The 24,991-nt window shown below is 41.6% G+C and overlaps 1 protein-coding gene and 1 long non-coding RNA gene across 2 annotated transcripts in view; one reads left to right on the top strand and one right to left on the bottom strand.

Moving 5' to 3' along the window:
* LOC149868443 (uncharacterized) overlaps nucleotides 1-24,991 on the bottom strand; it is a 124,648-nt gene that overhangs the window by 18,887 nt on the left and 80,770 nt on the right. Inside the window, exons 3-4 of the long non-coding RNA XR_016441247.1 lie at nucleotides 5,225-5,409; nucleotides 4,271-4,305 (exon numbers count right to left, since the gene is read on the bottom strand). This is a non-coding gene — a long non-coding RNA (uncharacterized LOC149868443). The remainder of the gene's footprint in view (nucleotides 1-4,270; nucleotides 4,306-5,224; nucleotides 5,410-24,991) is intronic.
* On the top strand, nucleotides 1,194-20,903 carry LOC149868444 (protein FAM240C-like). Its single transcript, XM_090038577.1, has 3 exons — nucleotides 1,194-2,034; nucleotides 14,172-14,320; nucleotides 18,311-20,903. Exons 1-3 carry the CDS (start codon nucleotides 1,897-1,899, stop codon nucleotides 18,441-18,443), a joined length of 420 nt encoding a protein of 139 aa, XP_089894703.1. The 5' UTR covers nucleotides 1,194-1,896; the 3' UTR covers nucleotides 18,444-20,903.

Raw genomic sequence — 24,991 nt, forward strand, 5'->3', positions numbered from 1 at the left:
TGCTACCAAATAATAGATTGTGCTTACCAAAAGTAGATATTAAAGAAAGATAACCTTCTTTGACAATAACTGATTTCCTGGGCAAGTGAAATAAAGAAGATTTTATTTATCTGGACTTTACTAAAACATTTGGTACACTGTCACACGGGAAATATGCTAAAATGGAAAAATTTTAGATTGGTACAAGAATGGTAAGGTGGCTAAGAGCAGGTTCAAGGTGAGGGGAGTTACTTATGGAGTTAGTCTTTGAATGAAACCTAGTTTGATATTGTCATTAACAATCTTGGCACAAAGAAGTAGGAGTGTACAAATGAAATTGGCTGATGGTTGGTTGAGAAGCATTATTAACACAGAAGATGAGTGAACTATCATATAGGAAGAATTTGATGACCCCAAGAAGTAAAGTAATAGAAATGAGATTAAATTTAATAATATAAAGGGCAAGGTCATGTAGTTAGGGTCTAATAAAAATCTATTCTATAAGCTGGCAGCTCATCACTTGTGAAAAAATAGATGTGGAAAAATACCTGGTGTATTAGTCAGGACAACTACCAGCCACCAATTTTGAAGCTGTGAAAAGGATAAATGTAATACTAAAATGTATCAGTTGAGTTATTTGCAGTAGACACAGGGCAGTAATAATACCTCTTCTGCAATGCTATGTACAATTCTAGTCACCATTATGCAATAACAATAGAGTGATCACTGACCCAGTGCCTGGCTGACCCACCTCTCCCCAGGGGTGCGGGTAGGAGAGGAAAGCACTGGGGGAGGCTGGACAACCCAGGGGTTCCCTCTCACACCCTATAGAGCATGTAGATGTAACCTGAAGCTGCTAATTTTGAAGCATGTCTAAGTAGACCTGGTTTCCCCTGGTATCATTCTTGCAGCACTCCAAATGGCGTGAAGCCTTCCAGATATTACATGCATCTTCACACTTAATACATCAGGTATGAGCACAAGAGAGGAAGACGACCCATTTAAACTATGAAGGACAATCATATCACAAAAACAAGTGGTTGCCATGAACAAGTTTAGGTTAGAAATTAGAAAGTTTCCAGCCAGAGATAGGAGGGAGCTTCCAGAACAGTTTTCCAATGGAAGCAAACCAGACAAAAAAAATCTAACTGGCTTGAGATAAAACTCAATGCATTTATTATTTAGGGAGTATCTGATGTGGTTACCTCTAACAGCAGGGGTGAGACTCCAGCAAGTCCTTTGCTGCCCTATGTTCTCATGACTCTGTTGAACAGTAACTTATTCCACAGGTAATTCCATTCATTTCAAGGGCATTATTAGAGTGGTGTACTACTCAACATGACCAAGGGTGAAAATATCTGGCCAAGAACTTGGAAGTGCTAAGTTCTGTCACAAATTACATAAGCTATGAATCCAGCTGCCAACAAGTTGATCTCAGATTCTTGTGCTACTCACAGCATTAACTGCTTAGCTGGAGCCCTGTCATGTAACCTACCAGGTGTTGCTACAGAGCAGTACTTCAAAAGAAAAAATAATTCTGTCAGTCACTCAGTAACACAATCCCGAGACAAGCCATGTTATTCAATGTGAGTGGCTCAGATCTCCCCATTTGTTTTTGGAGACGACAGAACTGAATTCTTACAAGTCACATGGAAGTCATGTTCCAGTGATTTTCACTTGTCAAAGAATAACTGCTTCCTCAGAGCCAAATTATGACATGGGTAGCACCTGCCAAAAATTATAGCAAAGATCAAATATGGCATTCAGAGTTGGTGCTCTGTAGCTGTCTGGACATGCCACTTGGTGTTTTACAGACTTCATAAAATGAAACTGTATGGGTTCATTTATTTTTCTTCCTGTTGCTGAACTGATTCAAAATAGCTCATGTCAGCACATCCAAATAAAAATGAGTGACTGATGAAAAGATCTCATCAGTTACTCCCACAGCCCACAGTGAGTCTTATTGAAAAAGAGGAACCCAGGGGTAAAAGTGACACTGCAATCACACAAGAGAATCCATATTTTAGCAGAAGAGGAAGCTACTATATTACAAAAGTAAGCTCTTATTGATTTGATAGATTATGCTATCTTATATTTAGATTAAATACAATTTTCTCTTATCGTGTTTTTTTAAACAGTTAAATATATGTGCAAGTACTTTTTACATCTTTTCCTGTTAATTCTGTGAAGTGTAATACCATTTTCTTTTCTCTCCATGATTTTTATTTTTATATCACTGTATATTGTATGGCAACTGACAAGTTCTCCAATGTAAACTCATTCTAATTTATTTTATGCTTATATTAACACCAATTTTGTACATTTTACTTTATTGTATATCTATTTCAATATATTTATATTACAATTTGTGGTTACTTACATTCTCAAGTTATGGATTTTCTTCACCTAATATATGGCTAAGGAAATACTTAAGCTTAAATGCATCCTATATTTCAGGGGTATTGGTTGTCGCCGTGTTGGTCTAAGGACATAGGCAGACACAGTTTTTTGGGTAAATTCAATATGTTTTATTAGACCGACTAAAATAGTTGGGAAAATTCTTCTTTGCAAGCCTTCAGATACAAACACCCTTCTTCAGGCTGAGGAAGTGTCTGAAGTTGTTTTGTGCTCTTCCTGGATAGGATAAAATAGAACCACCCAGATAGCTTTGTTGACAAGATGTTGCGGGGGGGGGGGGGAGGGGTTGTGGTGTGCCATGGATCAAATGCCTGTGTTTAGTACATGATTTTTTTGTATCCAGTAAGTGGATGAGGTGGGGTTTGTGAGCTCTTCTGCAAGGGGTGTTTTGTGGGTTCCCTTTGGGGATTGGAACTGGGAGATTGGAGAGACAGTGGTTGTCTTGTGGGAAATGTACCCCCACAGCAAATCTTCTTGTGGTATCCAGGTGGTTCTATTCTATTCTATCCAGGAAGAACACAAAACAACTACAGACACTCCCTCAGTCTGAAGAAGGGTGTTTGCACCAAAAGCTTGCAAAGAAGAATTTTTCCAACCACTTTAGTTAGTCTAATAAAATATATTGGATCTACCCAAAGAACTTTGTATATACATTCTGTATATAAATTGTATATAAATAAATTGTGTATAAATTATATACTCGTATATAAATTTTTTAATGAAATTTTGAAAGTAAAACTTTTTTAAAGTATATTTTGAACAAATATACTTTAACAGATGTAAAAACCTGCATAATGCTCCAGACTTAGGAAGACAAATTCCATGTGACGAAACAGGAATAGATAACTAATTAGTACCTGATAAAAATAAGGTAACTCAAGGCTAAGATACAGCCTTAGGGCAGGCTCTAATGCCAGTTAAAGTCAATACAAGCCTTTCCATTGCTCACAATTGGTTTTGAATCAAGCCCAGAATGTATTTATATCAAAATAAGAGAACCCAGGTACCTGTATTCAATGCAAAATGAAATTGTTTGGATGTGAAGACTGATGAAAAATTTTCAATTGTCTTTATGTGGAAGTGTTGGGTTTGGTCAAAAAATTCTGGGTTTTTTAGGGGGTGTTGGAAATTGATAGCATTAACATTTTTTCCCTATTTTTCATGTAAAGCAACAAGAAGATATTATTTTTACCTAATACTAACAAACAAAATCCATTCCTAATTTTACCACTTCTGCTGGTGCAGACCCCAACAGGAAATAGTTACCCATAGAGGACAGAGTAGGGAAAATGTAGCAGTAGAAATTGGTTGCACTATCCCTTTAAACTTAAAGGAACTTTAAGGCAGCATTATGAAACAACAGTGCTCCAATTATGTTTGGGACTGCGTAGTAAAGGGGCATGAACAGGAGATTTGGGACTGTGCTGATTTAATACCTTCCTTAAGAATGTCTACCTTCATACCAAAGTTACAGAACCAAGTTATCCTGGCATAAGTACCTTTAATACTGCCTATACTGTAATTACATGTAATTGTCACTAAACCTATTGAGCGACAACTGCACAGGTATTGGGCACAGACCAGCTTTCAACAGAAATCAAAACAACTCCTCCTTGGCAGAAACCATGAGAAAGAGTTGCAATGAAACACAAGCCAATCTCTCCCACTGGGGGAATTTCCTTTGAACCTCAAGAAATGAGATTGATGCATAGTCTCAGACTCTCCCCAAATAATGTAAAACATAGATTTTTTTGAAGTGCAATTTCTGTGTCTGACATAATAGGAAAACATTTCACTACAGTGCTTGAACTCATGATTCAACTTGTCTGTACATTTGAGATTTTTCTTTGACAGTGACTAAAATTATTCTTACCATTATATTTACATTTTATTCTGCATGAATGTTTCCTATGGAAAGAAACAGAAAAAAGAATTTAATAAATAAACAGATTAGTCTCTGTAAATCCTGATATGGTAAAGAAAACATTTAATACCATATTTCTGGCTTCTAACTTAGTCAAAAACAGAAAATGACCTGTTTTGACAAAAATCTAGTTTGTCCTTCCTTGTAATTCTTAGATGGCATTTTAGCAACTTAACTCATATGAAAAATTACCTGTTATTAAACCTCAGTTAAATATTTACAACCACATGTATCATACAAAAATATCCATCTATTCTTATCCTTTATTTTTAACATGATTAATAATATAAAGGGAACATACCCCATGTTTACTAGGAGATATAAATAATAGACTCTCCTTACTACAACTGTCACACAGATTAGTAGCCTCAGCCACTTACATCATGGAAATATATTTCAATTAAGCACTCTTGACTAAAGCATTATGAGCCCATAGTGCAAAGCTGGCACAGCATCATAGCAAGTCATTCTACAGTTATGGCTATATAGTAGAACATAAGTCAAAATTTCCAGGCATTTACTTTCTTACAGCTCTGTTCAATTTTATATATCAAAATGTGCATAGGAGGTCCCTCATCACTCAAAATGAATGTAGAAACAAACATATTAAACTGTGTCCTCCATTCTTCGTTCACTTCTTACTGAGGTAAAATTTCTAATACCTTAAGTGCTTGATTGGGATTTAGTCACATTAAGTGTAGATTCATCATGATGTCAGCTCAATCCATCATATGCTACCGTATAAAGAGAAGAGGACTTAGAGGAGACTTAACTACTTCAGTGCTATTTGAATCCTGGGATTTCTGAAAGCCCTTATGTAGAATATGTGCACTGATATTTTGTGTTACAAAGAGAAAATTTGCCAGAATGAGAGATAATCAACAATAAAATTTCAAGTTATACCAAGAAGAATCAATGTGTGGTAGTGGTTGGTGACTCCTTCCTGTGGGGCACAAAGGCATCCACTTGTTGGCCTGATCCGTTGGCTCAGGAGGTCTGTTGTCTGACAGGAATCCACATCCAAGACGTCATGGCAAAGTTGCTCAGACTCATCTGGCCCTCTGACTACTCTTCCATACTGCTCATGCCTGGGGACATTAATGATACTGTCAGGGGCAACCTTGAACTGATCAAAAGGCTCTGAGCTCTGACTACATGGCTCTGAGGTGTAAGGATAAAAGGGGACAAAGGATTTTCATTGATCCTTCCAGTCAAAGGTAAAGACCTAGAGGCAGGGACATCCTGCAAATCAACACATGGCTGCATAGATGATGTTATCAGTGGGGCTTTGGCTTCAAGCATGGGGTGGTGTTTGTGACAGGCAATCTTTCATGCCCGGTGAAAACACCAGCCTGTCCCCTGTCTATCCGCCTCACTCTCCTGCCATTCCTTAATGAAATAATACTGATGTGATAATTAGGTAGGAGGCTGCCCATTATACACCCCAATATTGGGGGGGGCTATCCACAGCTCCGTTTCACCCCTACACCACAGCCCAAGCCCCACAGATGACATCTCAGGCAGCCAACTCAATCGTCCCCTTTGCCCACTAGCTGTGGCCCCTTCCCTGGGACTTCAGCTTCCCTTTAAGCCCTGGCCCTGTCTCAGGCCAGTCAGGACCCCAAGCTTCTCTGCTCTATTTGGGCATTGCTCACAGTGGGCCCCTGGCTCTTTTGACCTCTATCTGGGTCCTGGCCCCAGCATTGAGCAGTCAGGTTCCTCAGTTTAGGTCTAAGCCTCCTGCCTGCACTCAGAGACTGGGGTCCCCCATTCCCAGCTCAGGTGCTTCAGAAAGCATGCCTGGCACCATGTGGTCACTCCCCCGAGCAGGCTCAGGCACTTCAAGAAGCTTACCTGGCTATCCCTGGATTAGATGGATCATATAACCCACCCAAAGGTGAGGGCTAGGGTTAAGGCATCCCTACCCACCTTTCACCTGGGTGGTAACTGGTCTGGTACTTCCTGGGGGCTCCTACACCACTGGGAGTCCCACCAGACCACCCACTCCCAACAGGGTGCAGGTTTAGGTCATGCCCAGGACCAGAGACTCCTGCTTCTACCTGCAAGATGTTCCCATGCAGCAGCTCAGTCAGATAATGTTTCTTGCCTGCCTCCCAGCAGCAAACTGCTCTTGTTTATATAGGCAGCCAGAGTTTTAAAATGGCCACCATAATCAAACATCTGTTGATTGCTTAATCTAGCCCTTAAAGTGGCAGGCACCACTGGTACCCTGCCACAGTGTTCCAGAAAGATGGACTGCTGAGAAGGAATGGGGTCCACTTGAAGAGAGGGAAGACCTAGTGAGGAGGGCTTTAAATTAGGTTCAACAGGGGATAGAAGCAAAAGTCCAGAGGTAAGGAGCCTGGAGACCTGAATATAAAGTTTAGCAAGAGAAAGTCATTATAGAGATCTTAACAATGTTCTCAGAGAGAGGACAAGACAGTCAGTTAGATACTTGAATGTTTATATACTAATGAGAGAGGTATGGGGAATAAACAGGAAGGATTGGAGGTCCTACTATAGGGGTGGGAAAAATGCAGCCTGGGGACCAGATGCAGCCCACCAGGCTATTCTATCCAGCCTGCAGGGCCCCTAAAAAAAATTTAGAAAATTAATATTAATCTGCCCTGAGCTGCCTATCATGCAGCCCTCAGTGGCTTGCCGAAACTCAGTAAGTGGCCCTCTGCCCAACATAATTGCCTGCCCCGTCCTAATACAATCACAGAATTATGATGCAATTGGGATTACAGAGGCACGGTGGGATAGTTCACATGACTGGAATATGGTTATAGATGGGTATAGCTTGTTCAGGAAAGGCAGACAGGGAAAAAAGTAGGAGATGTTTTCCTATGTATAAAGGCAATATGCACATGTTCAGAGGTGCAGTACAAAGTGGAAGGTAGCCTTTTTGAAAGCCTTTGGGTAAAGGTCAGAAGGGAAAGCAGCAGGGGAATTGTTATGGTGGGTATCTGCTGCTGGTCTCCAAACCAAGAGGAGGAGGTGTATGAGACTTTTTTTAAACAAGTGATAAAAGATTCCAAATTGCGGGACTTGGTTCTCATGGGGATCTTTAATTGGGACATCTGCTGGGATGGAAGCACAGCAGTGCACAAACAGTCCAGCAAGTTCCTGGAGTGTGTTGGGAATAATTTCATGATTCACATGGTAGAGGCCAACAAGGGGGGAAGCTCTTCTTAACTAACTGCTCACAAACAGGGAGAAATGGTTGAAAATATGAAGGTGGAAGGTAACTTGGATGACACTGATCATGAAATGATAGCATTCAAGATCCTAAGGGGAAGAAGGAAGGAGAGTACCAGAATAAGGACACAGGACTTCAAAAAAAGAAAACTTAAAAAAAAAAAAACCTCAGGGATCTAGTGGGTAGGATCCCTTGGAAGGTAAGTCTGAGGGGGAAAAGGAGGCAAGCTGGCTGCACTTTAAAGAGGCCCTTTTAAGGGCACAGGAGCAAGCTATACCAAAGAGCCGGAAAAATGGGGAGCACAATAAAAGACCTGCTTAGCTAGACAGCAATCTCTTCAAGGAGCCAAAACTCAAAAAGAAATCCTATAAAAAAGTGTAAAATTGGTCATAATACTAGGGAAGAGTATAAGAGTACTGCATGGGCATGAAGGGAGAGCATTAGGAAGACCAAGGCATAATTTAAGACGCAGCTGGCAAGGGACATGAAAGACAATAAAAAGGAATTCTAGAGGTATGTCAAAAGTAAGAGGAAGACCAAAGATTCCATCCATCCCTTACAGAATGTGGAGGGCAATCTAATCACAGACAACATGGAACAAGCTGAAATATGTAATGCCTTTTTTACATCCGTTTTCACAAATAGGGGCAGATACCAGCTGATGAGTGTTGCTGGCAGCAGAGATAGAGAAGGAGACAAACAGCCTACAGTAATAGCAGACAAACTAGATGCTTTCAAGTTGGCAGGGCCAAACAGGATGCACCCAAGAGTCCTGAAAATTGGCTAAGGGAATTTTGAAGCCATTGGCTATCCTCTTGAGGACTCATGGAGGTTGGTTGAGGTCCCAGATGATTGGGAAAGGGCTAGTATAGTGCCCATCTTTAAGAAGGGGAAGAAGGAGGATCCAGGGAACTACAGACAAGCCAGCCTGACCTCTATTCCTGGAAAGATCATGGAGCACGTCCTCAGAGAAACCACTGTGAAGCATCTAGAGGAGAACTAGGTGATCAGGAATAGTCAACATGTATTCACCCACAGCAGGTCATGCCTGACCAATCTGATTTCCTTCTATGACAAAGTGACAGGCTCTATGGATGAGGGGAAAGAAGTGGACATGGTATATTTTGACTTTAGTAAAACAAGGTTCTTTGGGTAGAGGTGATAACTTTTGTTAGACCAACTAAATAGTTGGGAAAATTGTTCTTTGCAAGCTTTTAGGCACAAACACCCTTCTTCAGGCATAGAAAGAGTCTGCTGGTGCTTGTGTGCTCTCCTGGGAAGAACAGAAGTGTAAGCCAATCTACAAAATGCAGGTCTGTGAAAATTCAAATGTGTCTCAGGGAAAGTAGTCAAGCATGAGAACAGGCTACCAAGAGAAGTTATGGAATCTCCATCATAGGTAACTTTCAAAAACAAGTTAAACAGATGCTTGGTTTAGTCAGGAATTATCCTGCCTTGAGCAGGGGGCTGTACTAGATGATTTCAGAGACCAGATGGTTTCTTCCAACCATACTTTTCTAGGATCCTCTGACTGGGATATGTATTCAGCAAGTGGGAAATGAATGCTAAGAGCTTACCGAAGACATACTCAATAATCTGGTTGTTCAAGAAAGTCATGTCCGCAAAACAGCTACCGAGAAATTCAAGCTGAACTTTAAAACAGACTTATGCCCTAGAAGAAAGGAGGGCATCACTATGTGTGTGTATATATATATATATGAACGTGAATTCATCTGGTACTCTGATGCTCTTAGGATGTTTTTAGATGAAGTACTAGGAATGCTGGCTGATGAATGAGGTCTTCTTCAAAAGTCTTACCACCCAGAGTCTATGCAGCCATGTCACCACAGAAATTCTGCCTAGGCTAACCACCAGTGCTGGGATTGGCTCCCCATTACAAATATTACAGAAGTAGTCATTTCATTTCTGAGAGATCTTATTCTACTCAGTATCCACTTCTTTCAGAGGAACTGGGGGTTTTGCTATACTTTCTTTTTTATTTATTTTAAAATGCATTCCCTCCCCTTCCCCAAAAATTTCTGACTTTTTCTCTCCCTATTCCCTATAAATAAGTATAAGTAAGCTAAGATGTAGAATAAGCTTTAACATTTTATTTTAGGTAGTAAGTTTTATTTTTCTCTCCCCTCTTTGCAAATAAGTTCCCTGCTATTTTGATATTGATACCCACTGTTTTATAAGTGATAATTATTATGTTTGTACTGCTTTTATATTGTGTGATTACTGTTTTAGGCCTATATATGTAAGTTAGTGTAAGTCATGTCAAGTTTCCATTTTGTATGTCAAGCCTCCATCTTGTGTCCTCTGCCCGGGCATCCCCTGTGTTGCAACTGTGTGATTCATGTACCCTTCCCATGTAAGCTGGTTCCTGGATGAATGAGAGTGATTGGGAATGATTGATATACAACGGTAGCAGGCCTCTACTGAATGGCCTGTAACAACCGAACCATGGACCTCACCCAGGAACAGAGACAAGACCAGCATTTGAAAAGCAAAAGACACCGCAGAACCAGCAACTCTCACCATTGCACCCCATCATTACAGACACCCGAAACTACACCTCCCTGCATGGAGCATACATGCTCAGTACACCAGGGGCTAACGCTTGCCTGGGCATGCCTCCTGTCATTAGGGTCACACAAGGTCTGCCCCTATAAAAAGGGGCAGTGAAGACAGATCCATTGGGATGCCCTCTCCCTCTGGACCAGCACCATACCACACCACCTATCCACCCAGAGACCTTGCCAGCGACCCCCTTTTGGACAACACCAACTGGACAAGGACCCCTTTCCAGCCTGGATAGGCAGCTATCACCCCCCACACGCTCTTCAACCAAGGACTTGGACTGTGCTTCTCTTCCCTACCTGGATTCCAACCCTTCCACTGAGTCTCTTTCTCCTGCTGCCATTGCATGCGAGTGTATGAGTGTACCAATAACTTCATGCAGCTGTGTAGTGTATTGTCTGTGTAATAAAACTGTTATTTGTACCCCTAAGTTGGGTTTTACTTTACTATGGTTTGGCCCTGCTCCAATCTCTGCTCCTCGCCCCTCTAACTTCTGTCTCATTTCTTCCTATCCTGCTTCTGGCTCACTGCCACCTCCAACACCTGTCCTAAGCTCCTCTCTGCCTCCAAACCCCCTGTTTCTTTGCCACTGTCTTATCCCCACTGCCTTTTCCTTTTCCCCTAAGCAACCAGGTTTCTGCCTCAGTTTCTTTCCTGGCTGTCTTCTCCTTGCCACCACTTATCTTCCCGCCCCCCCCCCAATATCTCAGCTGTCTGCCTCAGTCTACCTTAAGTAAACCCAAGCCTCAGTTCCTCAGCCAGCTTCTCTGTAGTCCACCAGTTCTGGCAACTTTCACTCCCTACACTTTAACTCTCTCTCACCTGAACAAACCTTCCCCCAAATATCCCAGGTACCCCAAACACACACATACACACTGTACCATCCAAGTTAGGAACTTACTTGTGTGTATGTGTAGGTGGATTGTCTGTGGGAACCGGTGTGAGTATATATATGACACACATATGTGTGTATGTCTTTGTGTGCATGATATATGAATTAGTGATCTGTGTCTAAATTTTGGGGTGTATAGTGTATGTGCCTGAATTGGTGATAGGTATGCATGTGCCGGGGGCGGGGTGCATGTGCGCAATTGTGTCACACCTTCCTGTCCAACAGCGCAATGTTGAGATCCTGAGAGTTGGCCTGACCCCACACGGCAACAAGAGGAAATATATTAGTGTTGTAACTTTACCTGGTCAAATGCCACTGGCCAGTCTCAGAACTTGGACTAAACTTTTTAGAAGGACCCTATTGTTTCTGAGTACCAATGGTGACAAAAGAGAATACCTCCAAATGGGGCACCCAAAACTGGCAGGCAGGCTTTTGTGACAATGAAAGATGTAGTGCAAGGATTTTCAACCTGTGCTCCACCGTCTCCTAGGAGTTCACAGACTATGTCTAAGAGATCTGCAAAAGATGACAATGATCAATCAAAAGTATACGGATACTCACACTCAAAATTCAAAGGGGTCTGCACCTCCATTTGAATTTTTTTTTTAGAGGTCCACAGATGAAAAAAGTTGAAAACCACTGCTGTAGCGTACAGCACAGAAATCCTTCACTCATATCACCTGAAAATTTCTAATAGCTTTTTAAAAATCTAAGGGGCTTAATATCAAAGAAAAGTCAAGCACATTATGGCAGAATCAAATCTGAGTAAAAAATAATAGCATTTGGAGGGCAGAGCAGTTCAGATGGCTTGTCAGCAACTTGTACTTGACTTCTAAGGCAATAGCATAATTTTCTGAAGAGTGTCACATAGGAAACTGTCACTGATGAAAGATTCTTTAAATGTTGCAATGACCAAATGACCCACCATACCAAGGAACGAAGATAACTAAAAGAATCAAACTCCATCACTCATTGTACGAAATTAGTGGACAAGGTAGTTGAAGTTTGCATGAAGCTGCATTAAGACATGGAAACAGCATGTTTCAGCACATCAATGACAAGCATAGCTGTGGTTTTGTAGGGTGAGACCCAAGTTTAAGAGCTATTTTACTATTATAAAATACTGACCTCCAATTAAATAAATTATTCCTTTATTCTTCTGTTTTTCTATCATATTTAAACCTGCATTATCAATGTGCAACACATTTGAAAGTAGGCAGAAGGTGCTAATTAGGAAGAGCTGATCTTCCCCAAAGAACTGGCAATTAGACAACTTCCTAAGCATTCTGCTGTGCTAAACCAGCGCCTATCCAGGGTTTCACAGGAGGGACAGATGGTAAGTTTTTATGTGCAAAAATTAAACAGTTACCATTTAACCCAAAGAAAAAGATCTGACTACTGTAGCATCTGATTCCAGTAGGATCAGAACTTGGTATGGGGCTAGGCAGTAGAGAGACACAAACCCAGCCACTGACGCATGTCTGATATTCCATCTATTCGCTAGCCAGCGTATGCTCATTGCCTCACTTCCTCTAGTTGAACGGTACTCATTTTTTAACACTGAAAAGGGAATGCACCTGGAAAGTGGCTTTTGGTTGTTTTAGCTTTTCAGAATCTTTCCTTCCTTTACGTCAGTCATATCTGATATTGTTCCTTCCTAGCTTGTTGGTGACAACATGGCACCACGGAACTTTTTTAAAAGGTCTACTAGTATAATTCAGACTGGCTTTCTCTAGTATATCTTTATTACGTGCTTCTTGTAGGGCAGATACACAACTGCATACAAGTACCACTGTCCATTGATAAAACATGGACAACAAACTCTACAATCAGCAAAATATAGGACAAATGGTCAATGCAAGCCAGGGGACTTCAGTGGGGGAAGACATCCCAGGTGTGCACAGATATAAATAAGAGAGGCTATTGCCAGCTCAGGAATATGTTTTCCTCCCTTCTTTCTGCCCAAGTCTTCTGTCCTTGCATCAGTGTGGAAGCTGGAAGTTATTGTCTGGGAGGTAATATGAGGGATTCCACTTCATGCTTGAGACAAAATCATTGGGCAACACACACAGTGCATTTTACTTGTTTCTGTTAATTCCTTCTAGGAATAATACACTTCTCTTAAAATTTGAAGGCATCATTAAGGTCTGATAACCAGTGAGTACTGAAGATTAGCCACATGAAGATTTCAATGCCTACCATGTTTAAATATTAAACATTTAGTGTAGAGCAGTTGTTCTCAGCCTTTTTGGAATCAAGGCACACCTACATAACTTTCCTATATTTAGTGGCACCCCATTTCAAAAACTATTTTCACTTGCTTTTTGACCATGGAAAAAAATAGAGCAATTTTTCCGTAGCAAGGAGCTTAGACCACAACAGGTCAGCATGGTTTTGGCACTATGGACTCTTACTTTAAATCTGTGGGTATATCTTGTGAATCATGTTTAGATGTTTACACACCCAAGTATAATAGTGCATAGCACCATATGGCACCTTTACAAGGATTTTGTGATACCCTGGTTGAGAATCAGTGACAAAGAAATCTCCCTCCTGTCTCCTGAATTTATTAAACTCACTTCTATATTTCAAATAAGCTCTTTTTAACAGTATTTAACCCAACTTTTTTTTATAAAGGAGAGAATGAGGACATTAACACATTATGGCTTTACATACTATGTGGTTCAATTTTATATGTACAATTCCTCCATGTATGTTGTGCTTTATATTTAAAAGTAATGCATTTCTTATTGAAAACAACCCCCTATGTCGTCTTGTAAACTAGGGAACACTAAGACAGAAAAGACCATTAAGGGCATCTAATATAAGCTTGAGTCAGGACAAAATTGTTTTCTAATATATACTTTTTAGTATTTCTGGTAGATTCTCAATACTATTTTAAGCCTTACACACTGAATCCTCTACAGTGCCTCATAAAGCATGCTTACTATATGGTACAAAAATGCAAGTGTCTCATGTAATTAACAACTATTTATAGTCATATTTCAGTGTCTGATGTCTTGCTTCCAGCCAGAGTAAGCATCAGACAAATTCTTCTCAGATACGACTTTTTAATTGCAACTTTATTTTAAAGTTTTGAAAGATTTTACAAAGATATTAATCAGTTTAGAAATGTTAACAATGAAAGGCTCCTGTCTGCTGACATTTTTCAGAATATGAATAAGAATATCAGCTTTAAACACCATAAGATCATTGTCCATGATGCAGCAGGTCTAAAGAACTTTTGGGAAAACATCATTGAAAAGCATGCAAAGCAACAAGAAGGTGAAGAGACAAGATTAAACAGGAGTGCCTTAAACAAGTGAGTTGTACTGTTTGTTCTCTACAGCAGTGCAGTCATGTTACCATGTACTTAATACTAAGGTAGCTGCTTTATTCATAGCATACAAGTTTCCTTCTGGATCTTTGGCAATTCTCCTCTCGCAGCTGTTTGTCTCATATTTCCATGGCTGTCCTATATGGAAAAATAAAACACCCTCCACCCCTCCATTTTCTTTCCCCAGTCCTTAATCTACATTGTCTTCATCATCTTCCTCTTCTCTGTTGTCCTTGTTACTCACCCCTGCTTTGTCAGAGTCTTGTCGGGGGGGGGGGGGGGGGGGGGGGAAGAGATAATGTCTTGTCCCTGAACAGTGTGCTGACAGGAGATCTAACTTTAAGCTCTTGCTTTATCTTCTTCACACTGTTTCCTGTATGGAAAAAGAGTTCCCCATCTACCACGCTGCTGACTATTCTGCAGTGACTAGAAATTCCACCCTGAAACAGAGACCTTTTCCAACAAATTTTTAATCAAAACTTGAATGATCCCATAAAAACTTTCAGTTTTGACAAAGACTCCTTTTTCAAAATGTTCCCAGCCAGCTCTGCCCACAATGCATCAGTGGGCAGGCACTATTCCCATGTTAAATGTGGAGATCAAGGCGGAAGGAGGTGATAATTTATTCAAGGCTCTGTCTCAAAGAACTATCAATTACTAGAAGCCATTCTGTTTCACATAATTGAATTAATGGTGAAGGGACACACCCATTAAGAACAGCTAGATGTGCAGTATCCTTCAAATGACTGAAGATTGATAGTGATATAGTTTCAAATAAATAAATAAAATTTCCCAGCCCAAGGAAATTGTTCCCATAGCATTCATAAATCATGGTATGGGAGCAAGTTCACTGTTCTTGGTGCCCTTTTGGTAGAGCTATAACACTGTAGATCTCCTGTCTTCAGTAACTTATTTTGATTTTGCTTTAGCTACAAATTATTTGCTTCCAAAAATATAAACTTTTAAAAGTGTACCAAAGGATGTTTTATTAGGTGACTGTCTTGAGCAATTCTGGCTATGTAAGAATACAACCAAGCAGGTTTATTCAGGTTCACAGTGGATGCATTTACATGAGACGTGTACTGTGAAGTTGACAAATTAGCTCTGCATTAAGCACCGTGCATCCACATGTGAGCTCCTATTAGGCTGGAGTAAACCAATTAACTCTGCAGCAGGATGTAAAATGTAAATTCAACTACTGTCCTGCCATGGAGTTTTTTTTACACCCCCACACCACACATGTAGATGCTTTCCCAGCTGGCTGGGGAATGGGGGTGCTTCAGCATGGGGATTGCCTGCCAGCTAACCCTGCACTGGAGCACCCTCATACTCTAGCTACCCCCTCCACAGGTTGTTAAGCTGGGGGAGAAGCAGCCCCAGGCTGGCAGCTTGACCGCCAGGATCTCCTGCCAGCCAGGGCTGCTCTGACCCAGTTCAACATGCTGCGGTCCTGGGTGCATGTTCAAACAGCGCACCCGAGAGCAATAAACTCTGGCGCAATAAGCTCCAGAGTTTGTTCCTTCACATTAATTGCATGTGTAAATGCACCCCTTGGTAGGGCTGTGCCAAGCTTTGGTCCCCGATTCAGTTAGACAGAGATTCACCCTGATTCGGTGGCCAAATCCCCAAATCCAAATCGAATCAGAGGACCCTTTAATCTCTCCGAATCAAATCAGAACCCTCCAAATAGATCTGGAGAGATTCGGAAATTCAGAGACAGCTTTAAATGTTTTTTCTACATACCTCTAGATAGCAGGGGCTTGTGAATGCTGCAACAGTGGGGTGCATGGAGTATCCCATAGGAGCACAGGGGGATCCCCTGTGCACTCAGCAACAAACCCAGGAGTGGACCAGAAGCACTTCTGGTCCACTTTCAGGTCCACTGGGGAGCATGCTGGGGGGTCCACCCACACTCCCCCGGGTCAGTGACTGGTGTTTCCTTGGTTTGGGGGAGCACCCAAGGTCCCCCTGCAATGAATCACTGAGCTGGGGAGGCCCGGGGGGGGAGGGCAGTGCACTCCCCAGCAGACCTAGAAGTGGGCCGGAAGTACTTCCAATCCAATTCTGGGTTTGCCGCTGAGCATGGAGGCCCCCCCCACACACACACACACACACACACACACACACACACACACTCCTGTGGGATGCTCCATGTGCCCCAGCACCGCAGCAATCACAAGCCATGCTTGCTAACTCAAGGCATGTAGAAAAAACTGGTCTGTCTGAATCACCGATTCTCCAAATCGGTCTTGAATCTTCAGATTCATATTTGGCCAAATGGAATCAGGGACAGCGAACCGAATCACTGTCCCTTATTTGGGCTGAATCTGAATCCAAATAGAATAGGGTCCGCTTCACACACTATTACACTTTGGCCACTCAGTGAGTTGTTAATGAAGTACTCTATAATTCAGAGGTGCCTTCAGGAAGTTAGGTATATTGTCATTATAAAAATCTACAGGGTTACTACCTCACTTACCTAACAACTGGAAGCATCAGGCAGCTTTAACTGGAGATGAGTGTTCTCTCTGTGATCCCTAAGGCCATTTGCAGATGAGCTCACCATTTTCTAAACCAAGTTAGCTGATTCGCATCACACAGTTGGAAGCAAATTTCAATTTGGATTAAGGGTTAATAGACAGTCATTGACCATCAGGGAGGTTTTCATGCATTTCTGCACTTCTGCAATAGAGACAGCAGGGAGCACCAGGCACTGCCCACCACTCTGTCAGGGCCACAAAACCGTGCTCCCTTGCTATACCTGTTTGTGGGTATGAGCAACTGTAAGTCCTACTACATACCTGCTGTATATACACATGTGAATTAATACATTTTAAATTGCTTGGTTAAGGCTGCCCTAGTCTGCATTAATTTTAATCCTCATTCAATGACGACTAGTTGATTTGGACTGGAGCCAATTTTACTTTAGACTACAGATATCTGTGTATCTAGTGATGGCTGTAGTCTGGATGAAACTTAGAAAAACATAATGTTCATAAGTGGCCTAGTATGCTGGTTAACAAGGTACAGCAGGAAAAAGACTGCTTTGAATGACAAATGTTCTCAACTAATTACACTGATCTGAGACCCTGAGATGCTCAGCTGAGAACACCAGAGTCCGCATGGGACAGATCAAAATGGAAAGGTTAAATCATAATTTCCAATGAAAACTGGAAAGCAAATGAATATAAGTAACTGTATAAAATATCCCCAATTTTTGCTGTTGATACCTGTAGTTTTGAAGCGAAGTTCCCAGCTGTTGTTCTTATCGATTCAGCAAATGTAATATACAAAAAATAGCCAGTGATCTCTTTGGCATTATCACATGATATGTGATCTGATAGCATTGCTGTGTTGTGCTTTATACCAAAACTTCACTGGAAAATTACCCAGGCAAGAGATAACTGTAGTGGTCCCCGGTGACATTCTCTTCTCTCCATATCATACTTATATCGTCAACCAATGTGCTCTCTCTCATTCATTACATCATCAGTTCCCTTCATTATGTAAGAATTGTCCCAAACATCTAAACTTAATCAAACCTTCTTTACTTTAAAGTAAAATGATTATTAGAGAAAGATCATATTTAATCTTGAGCATTGTGATAAAGTATTAGTCACTGTAACTTTAAATTTGCATCTTGTATGACCTTGCCAGAACCCTCATATGTGGCTTTGAGAATACCCCAGAGGAAAAGACAGGGCACTTAACACTTATGACAGCATTTCAGCAGGTGTTTCACTTATTAGGAATCCAACAACATTGCCTACTGTTGAGTGATACCATCAGTGCCATCACCATACCCTGTGTTCCCAATCTAGTAAGCTAAAGAGATGCCTGGATGGTAAATAAATACAGGGCAAATGTTGTGGTGATGAAAGAGAAGAAAACTTTGATACCACTGAGAAGCCCCAGAAACATTTGAAAAATTTGGCTCTGTGCTCACTGAAGAGAATGTGTGTTCTCTATTTCCAGACTTCGACACGAATGGGCCCAGAGGCTGGAAGGACGAATAAAAATGCTACAGAACACTGGAGGAGAGCAGAAAGAAGGGATGGGCCTGCTATCATTTGAAACTTTTCACCCCACTCATAAAACTGCTGCTTAAAGTTACTGTAGAAAGTATTTGGGCCTGATCCCGATCTTATATGCACAGCTCTAAACAGAAACACAACCACTGTCCTGGCTTGACATTTCCAAGAGATTTGGATGAGGGCTGTTGCTTCTCCAGAGTTCAGCTTGCTTTAGGTCATAGTAATAGGATCTATTGTTTTTCAATAATTATTACAATTCAACTAAAAGATAGTAGTGCACAATCTGTTAAGAATTACGCTATGACAGGCAAGAACCAAGCTCTACTTGTTCTGCAGGATATATTATCATTATGAGGTTGTAGGACTTATAGGTAACTCTTTGCATTGTCAGGTGGCAACAATATTTTTCTAGGTAAGAGGATCACTTTTAATGGGTATAAGGCACTCAAATGGCTGCGGGTAAAGTTGCACATTTCCATTTATAAAGCTCATACTGTGCTTGACTTCATGTGAATACAACTTATCCTAGCTGCCTTGGGGAGATGCCAGTGAAGTGAATTAAGAATGTCTATGATTAGCAAGTTACAAGTCAGAAAAAAAAAAAAAAACAGAAGCAGGAAATAAAGAGTGAGCAGTTAGTAACGTTTTGGGGTTTTTTCTCTCTTTAAAAAAAGTTTTAAATAAAATAAATGAAACCCTTGTGGGTAAGATGAGATCAAGACTCCAGAGGTAATTATGAATTAATGTGAGGAAGGTCTGAGGTGGTAAGTAAGGAAATTCTATTTATCACAATATTCCTGGAAGGCTGTCTAATATGTCATTTGCCAGTCTGTGATAAACTTGGTGTATTTCCTTTTGTTGCAGGCTAAGTGAAATGCAGCAGAAAATAGTTACATGCTGATTAATGATGTATAACAGGATCGCTACACTTCCCATTCTTGGATTATCTTAGGTGTATAAAAATATGCCTGTAATTTCAGTTCATTATAATCAACAGCAACATGCTAGAAAAATTAGCCCTGTACAAGCAGCTATATTTCTTAGCATTCTTAGCCTGGTCCTCCCCTGCCTTTTTATTTTTGTCTAGTGTCAGTACAAGACGACATAAACGCTGCCAAATCAGCCTGCTGATGACCAGAGCTAGTCGAAACTCAAATTTCTCTTCCACAGGACATTTTCATTCTTACTCCAAACAAAACCACAACAGAAAGATGGTTTCACAAAATTAAATGCATGATTTTGCTTTGTTTCATTCCAGTCAAAACATTCTACCATCCTTACTCAAACATAAGACGAGATCTTTTTTTTCCACCATGCTGATTAGAAGAAAATGAGTGTGCACATACTGAGCAGTGCTGAGCTGCGGGGTTGCCATGGCTTGAAACACTGTTGACTCTTCTGGGGCCCAGCCCAGTGAGCTACATGGTAAATCATGAGCTTTTTGGCTTTGGACTAATATTGTGCATAGTTTATAAGTACATACAAAAGTGTTGCTTAAAATGTGTGTTTATGGAATACCGGGGTTAAAACTTGCTAAATTTTAAAAAAGGTAACATGCATCAATTCAGGATGAACTGAATTAGCACAAGCATATTTATTTCAAAGTAATTGTTTTCCAATTTGCCCCTCACTTCCACATGCTGAGGGACAGTGGGATCTGACAGTAAGAGGGGGCAGAGGTAGAAAGGGGTCACCTGACTCCCCCAGACTTATTTTTCCTGCTATAGCAGTGGGAGGGGAATAAATTCAAGGCAAACCTATAATAATTAGATTCTATACCTGGAAAAAACAACAAGTTTATACATTTTTCATATATAGAATACAATTATTGGGGGTCATCTTATATTTGAGTAAAAATGGTATTTCATTAAAACATAGATATTTTATACTGATGTAAGCCTTTTTGTATTAGGTTATAAACATTTCAAAGCAAACAAACCAAACTGCTCTAATTTATTTCCAAACCAAAAAAAAATCTAGGTTGTAGCCATATTGGTCTAGAAGAAAAAGTAAAATCAGGATTTGTGATAAAGGTGATCTCTTTTATTAGACCAACTAGATTTTTTTTTTTTTTTGCAAAAAATGCTTTAAATTGCAAGCTTTTGGGCACAAAAACCCTTCATCAGGCATCAGAGAAAAGATTGTAAAAGTTCTCCTGGGTACATGAACCTGGACACCATGAACTCCTGGGTAATATGAAATTTCATTTCTACCCAGGAGAACTTTAACATTCTTTTCTCCAGTGACTGATGAAGGGTGTTTGTGCCCAGAAGCCTGCAATTAAAGAAATGTTTTTGCAAAAATTTATCACCTCTACCATGAGTCCTGGTTGCTCAAACCAAAAAATAACATTTTTTGTAGGAAAATTTAAATCAGAAAATCTGACTAGTTATAGTGACTTGAACCTTGTTTTCCACACTAGTAATTGTCCACAGAGTAAACAGCACCACAGATTCAGGCTCATACCCCCACCACTTTATTTATTTGTTTTTAATATATAGGCAAAATATACATATATTTGTTACAGCCGAGTGCTTTTCAGTGAAACAACAGATTTAAAAATCTTCACTGTGCTAAACTGTAATAAACACGTATGTACTTTTACCTTTGGAATATCAGTCTCCTTGTGTGCAAATTTATTACCTGAATGAATGGTTCGGAGCTTAGATGCATGTTTTGTTTAAAACAAATTAGCACACTGTATGGGTTTTTTCAACTTGGGCAGCAGCGACTACAAGATGGTTGAGTTCAGGATCCTGAGAAAAGGAAAGAAGGAGAGTAGCAGAGTAAGGACCCTGGACTTCAGGAAAGCAGACTTCAACTCACTCAGGGAACTCAGCGGCAGGATCCACTGGGAAGCCGGACTGAGGGGGAGAGGAGTCCAGGAGAGCTGGCTGTAGTTTAAAGCCTTTACTAAGAGTGCAGGAACAAGCCATCCCAGTGTGCAGGAAGACTAGCAAGTATAGCAGAAGACCAGCTTGGCCTTTAGAAGTGGAAAATGAAACAGACAACTAGGGAGGAGTATAAGAGTATTGCTTAGGCCTGCAGGGGTGAAGTCAGGAAAGCCAAAGCAAAATGGGAGTTGCAGCTAGCAAGGGATGTGAAGAGTAACAAGAAGGGTTTCTTCAAGCATATCAGTAACAAGAGGAAGATCAGGGAAAATGCAGGTCTCTTACTGAATGGGGGAGGCAACCTACTGACAGAGGATGGAAAAAAGGCTGAAGTCCTCAATGCCTTTTTCACCTTGGTCTTCATAGGCAAGGTCAGCTCCCAGAGTACTGCACCTGGCAGCACAGTCTGGGGAGAAGGTGAGCAGCCAATGGTGACAAAAGAGCAGGTCAGGGACTATTTAGAAAAGCTGGACATCTACAAGTTCATGGGGCTAGATGGGACGTACCCAAGCATGCTGAGGGAGTTGGCAGAGCCACTAGTCATCATGTTTGAAAACTCATGGCAAACAGGAGAGGTCCCAGATGACTGGAAAAGGGCTAATATAGTGCCCATCTTTAAGACAAGAAAAAAGGAGGATCCAGGGAACTAAAGACCAATCAGCCTCACCTCAGTGAGGGGAAAAAAAAGTCACAGAGTAGATCCTCAAGGAATGCATTTCTAAGCACTTGGAAGAGAAGGCGATTAGGAACAGTTATCTTGGATTCACCAAGGGCAAGCCATGCCTGACCAACCTGACCGCTTTCTATGATGAGATGACCAGCACTGTGGATGCAGGGAGATCAATGCATGTGGTGCAACTTGATTTTAGCAAGGCTTTTGATACAGTCTCTGATAAATTTCTCACAGGCAAGCGAAGAAAATATTGGTTGGACAAATGGACTGCAAGGTAAATAGAAGACTGGCTAGGTCACCAGGTTCAGAGGGTAGTAAATGGCTTGATGTCTAGTTGGCAGCTGGTATCAAGTGGAGTGCCCCAGGGGTCAGTCCTGGGCCAGTTTTGTTCAATACCTTCATCAACGACCTGGAGAGTGCACCCTCAGCAAGTCTGCAGATGACACCAAGCTGAGGGGAGTAGTAGATGAAGGGTAGGGTTAGGATTCAGAGAGACCTAGACAAATTGGAGGATTGAAATATGAGGTTCTATAATGAGAAGTGCAAAGTCCTGCACTTAGGACAGAAGAATCCCATGCACCGCCACAGCCTGTGGACTAACTGACTAGGCAGCAGCACTGCAGAAGAGGACCTGGGGGGTTACACTGGACAGTAAGCTGAATGAGCCAGTGTGCCCTTGTTGCCAAGAAGGCTAATGGCATACTGGGCTGCATTGGTAGGAGTATTGCCAGCAGATCTTTGCCCCCCACTACATAATGGTTATAGACAAATTAGAGAGTCTAGCAGAGGGCAACAAAAATGGTTAGGGGGGATGGGGCACATGACTTCTGAGGAGAGGCTGAGGAACTGGGCTTATTTAGTATAGAGAAGAGAAGACTGGGGGGGGGGGGCGGGGGGTGTTCAATAGCATCCTTCAACTACCTAAAGGGTGGATCCAAAGAGGATGCAATTAGACTGTTCTCAGCGGTGGCAGATGACAGAACAAGGAGCAATGGTCTCAAGTTGCAGTAAGAGAAATTTAGGTTGGATATTAGGAAACTCTCACTAGGAGGATAGTAGAACACTGGAACAAGCTACCCAGAGAGGTTACGGAATTTCCTTTCTTGGAAGTTTTTAAGACCTGGTTAGACAAAGCCTTGGCTGGGATAATATAGTTGGGAATGGTTGTGCTTTGAGCAAGGGGTTGGACTAGATGAATTCCTGAGGTCCCTTCCAGCCCTAATTTTCTACCATTCTATGACTATACTACCCTCATGCCCATAACATTCAACAGGCATATCTTTAGCTGCAAATTAAACAGCATTTGAACCACTGGTCACCTGCATACAAAGCACACTTTCCACTGCTCCACTAAACTAACTAAAAACTATGAAGGTGTAACAGGATTCCACTGAAGGGGTGGCCATGATGCCCTGAGAACCTCCTCAGCCCTTGCCAATCTGTCTGTCTTCGGGCAGTCACCCCTTCATTCCTTTGCCCCGCTCCTGACTTCTGGGCTCCACTGCCCTATCCCCAGGCTTCTGGCCTGTTCCCAGGCTTCCCTTGTTCCTAAGCCTTGCTCCCAAGGCTTCCAGCCCTACTCCCTGGCCTATTGGGACCTTCAGGTTTGCTTGTCCCAGCTCAGATGCTAAGCAGAAGCCTGCTGTTGTCCAGGGGCTCCACTCCCTGAAGTTCTCAGGTCTAGACTCCCTCTGGACCCCAGGCTCTTTATTCTTCTGGCCCCTCTCTCTCTGGGGCAGCTGGGACCTCCTTACTTCCACTTAGTGCCTTCCACAAACCACCAGTTAAAACTATAACCCCAGTAGTAAACCCTCTGACAGGCACCACTAAACTCTCTCTAGGTCAAATCTAAATAATGGCTACCTGCCTGAATAACAAGTACTCTCTTTACCACAAGCAATATTCCCCTGTTTCCAGGCCTGTAGAGTTGCCTACCCCAACTTCAGTGTTAGCCCAGGAGTCCTGCTGCAACCCTGCTGCCAGGAGCTCCTCTCCCTGTGGCTGTCAGGGCTAGATTGCTTGACTCTGGGCTGATGGGGCATTTTTACATGTACAAGTGCCACAGTGCTGGGCGCTTTGAAAAGCGCCCGGCGCCACAATGCTTACAGTTGTACAAGTGGCAAAACGTGCATCAGCACTGAGAAAGTGGTGGTGACAGGCTTTTGAACTAAGATGCCAGTGTTTTAGTTCAAAACGCACCATTTTCTGCATGCTGATGCACACTTCGCCACTTATAAAAGAGCACATAGTGCAGCACAGTGCGTGTCAGCTCGAGTCTGCTCAGAAGTGGCAGATCTTCCGTGCATTGCCAAATAAAAAGGTATGCATATAAATGCCCATATAGTTCAATCCTGGTCTGCTTCTGGTCAGGTGACTCTCTAATAATGCCCCCTACCCACCACCACCTGCAGGCTACTTCTGAGACAGCCTCTCCACTGAAAGTGATAGGTGTGCCACGTGCCCCATCACAGAAGGACATAATAAGCTGTGAAAACAAGATTCCCCATCTACAGATCATAGGTCTGACCATGCTCTCACTCACACCTGCTTTATAATGATGTAGTCAACAGGGTTACTCCCAGCGTATATTATTGAGAGAAGAGAAGGCGGCCCTGGAGTAGCCAATTAAAAAAAGAAAATGTTCACTAATGTATGAAAGTACTTCTAATGTGAAATTCATTTGACTTGTGAAATGTGCTTCTGAAACATTCACTTAACTGAATTATACTTGGTTGCTTATTAAATTAGCATCAATGTGACACCTGAAAAAGATTCTGTACATGGATGAGTGCAAGCCACCAGTGATTAATGAACTGAACATTACCCAACTAGTATCTTACAACTGTGTGGTGCCCCTAAGCACTAGCTTTCCATTTGGATCCCCGATTAGGGGAGAGAGGTGTAAAATGACTTCTACTGCAAGCAGACACCAACATCCTGACTACACATCTGAGTTGTCTCAGGAGCATTGTTTATTCCAGCAAGTACAGGGAACTCATTTCACTTGCGAAATGTGCTCCTAGTACATTCATTGCAGAGGGGAATATGTATATAACCA

This window comes from Crocodylus siamensis, chromosome 3 (assembly GCF_052110815.1).
Source record: "Crocodylus siamensis isolate JL-2025a chromosome 3, ASM5211081v1, whole genome shotgun sequence".
Lineage (NCBI taxonomy): Eukaryota > Metazoa > Chordata > Crocodylia > Crocodylidae > Crocodylus > Crocodylus siamensis.

What these genes read in the sequence shown, in the direction of transcription:
- LOC149868444 (XM_090038577.1), top strand. Translation starts at nt 1,897, where the DNA reads ATGAAAAGATCTCATCAGTTACTCCCACAGCCCACAGTGAGTCTTATT. An exon ending in GAAGCTACTATATTACAAAA is followed by an intron (nt 2,035 to 14,171) that starts GTAAGCTCTTAT and finishes GACATTTTTCAG; the next exon opens with AATATGAATAAGAATATCAG. An exon ending in AACAGGAGTGCCTTAAACAA is followed by an intron (nt 14,321 to 18,310) that starts GTGAGTTGTACT and finishes CTCTATTTCCAG; the next exon opens with ACTTCGACACGAATGGGCCC.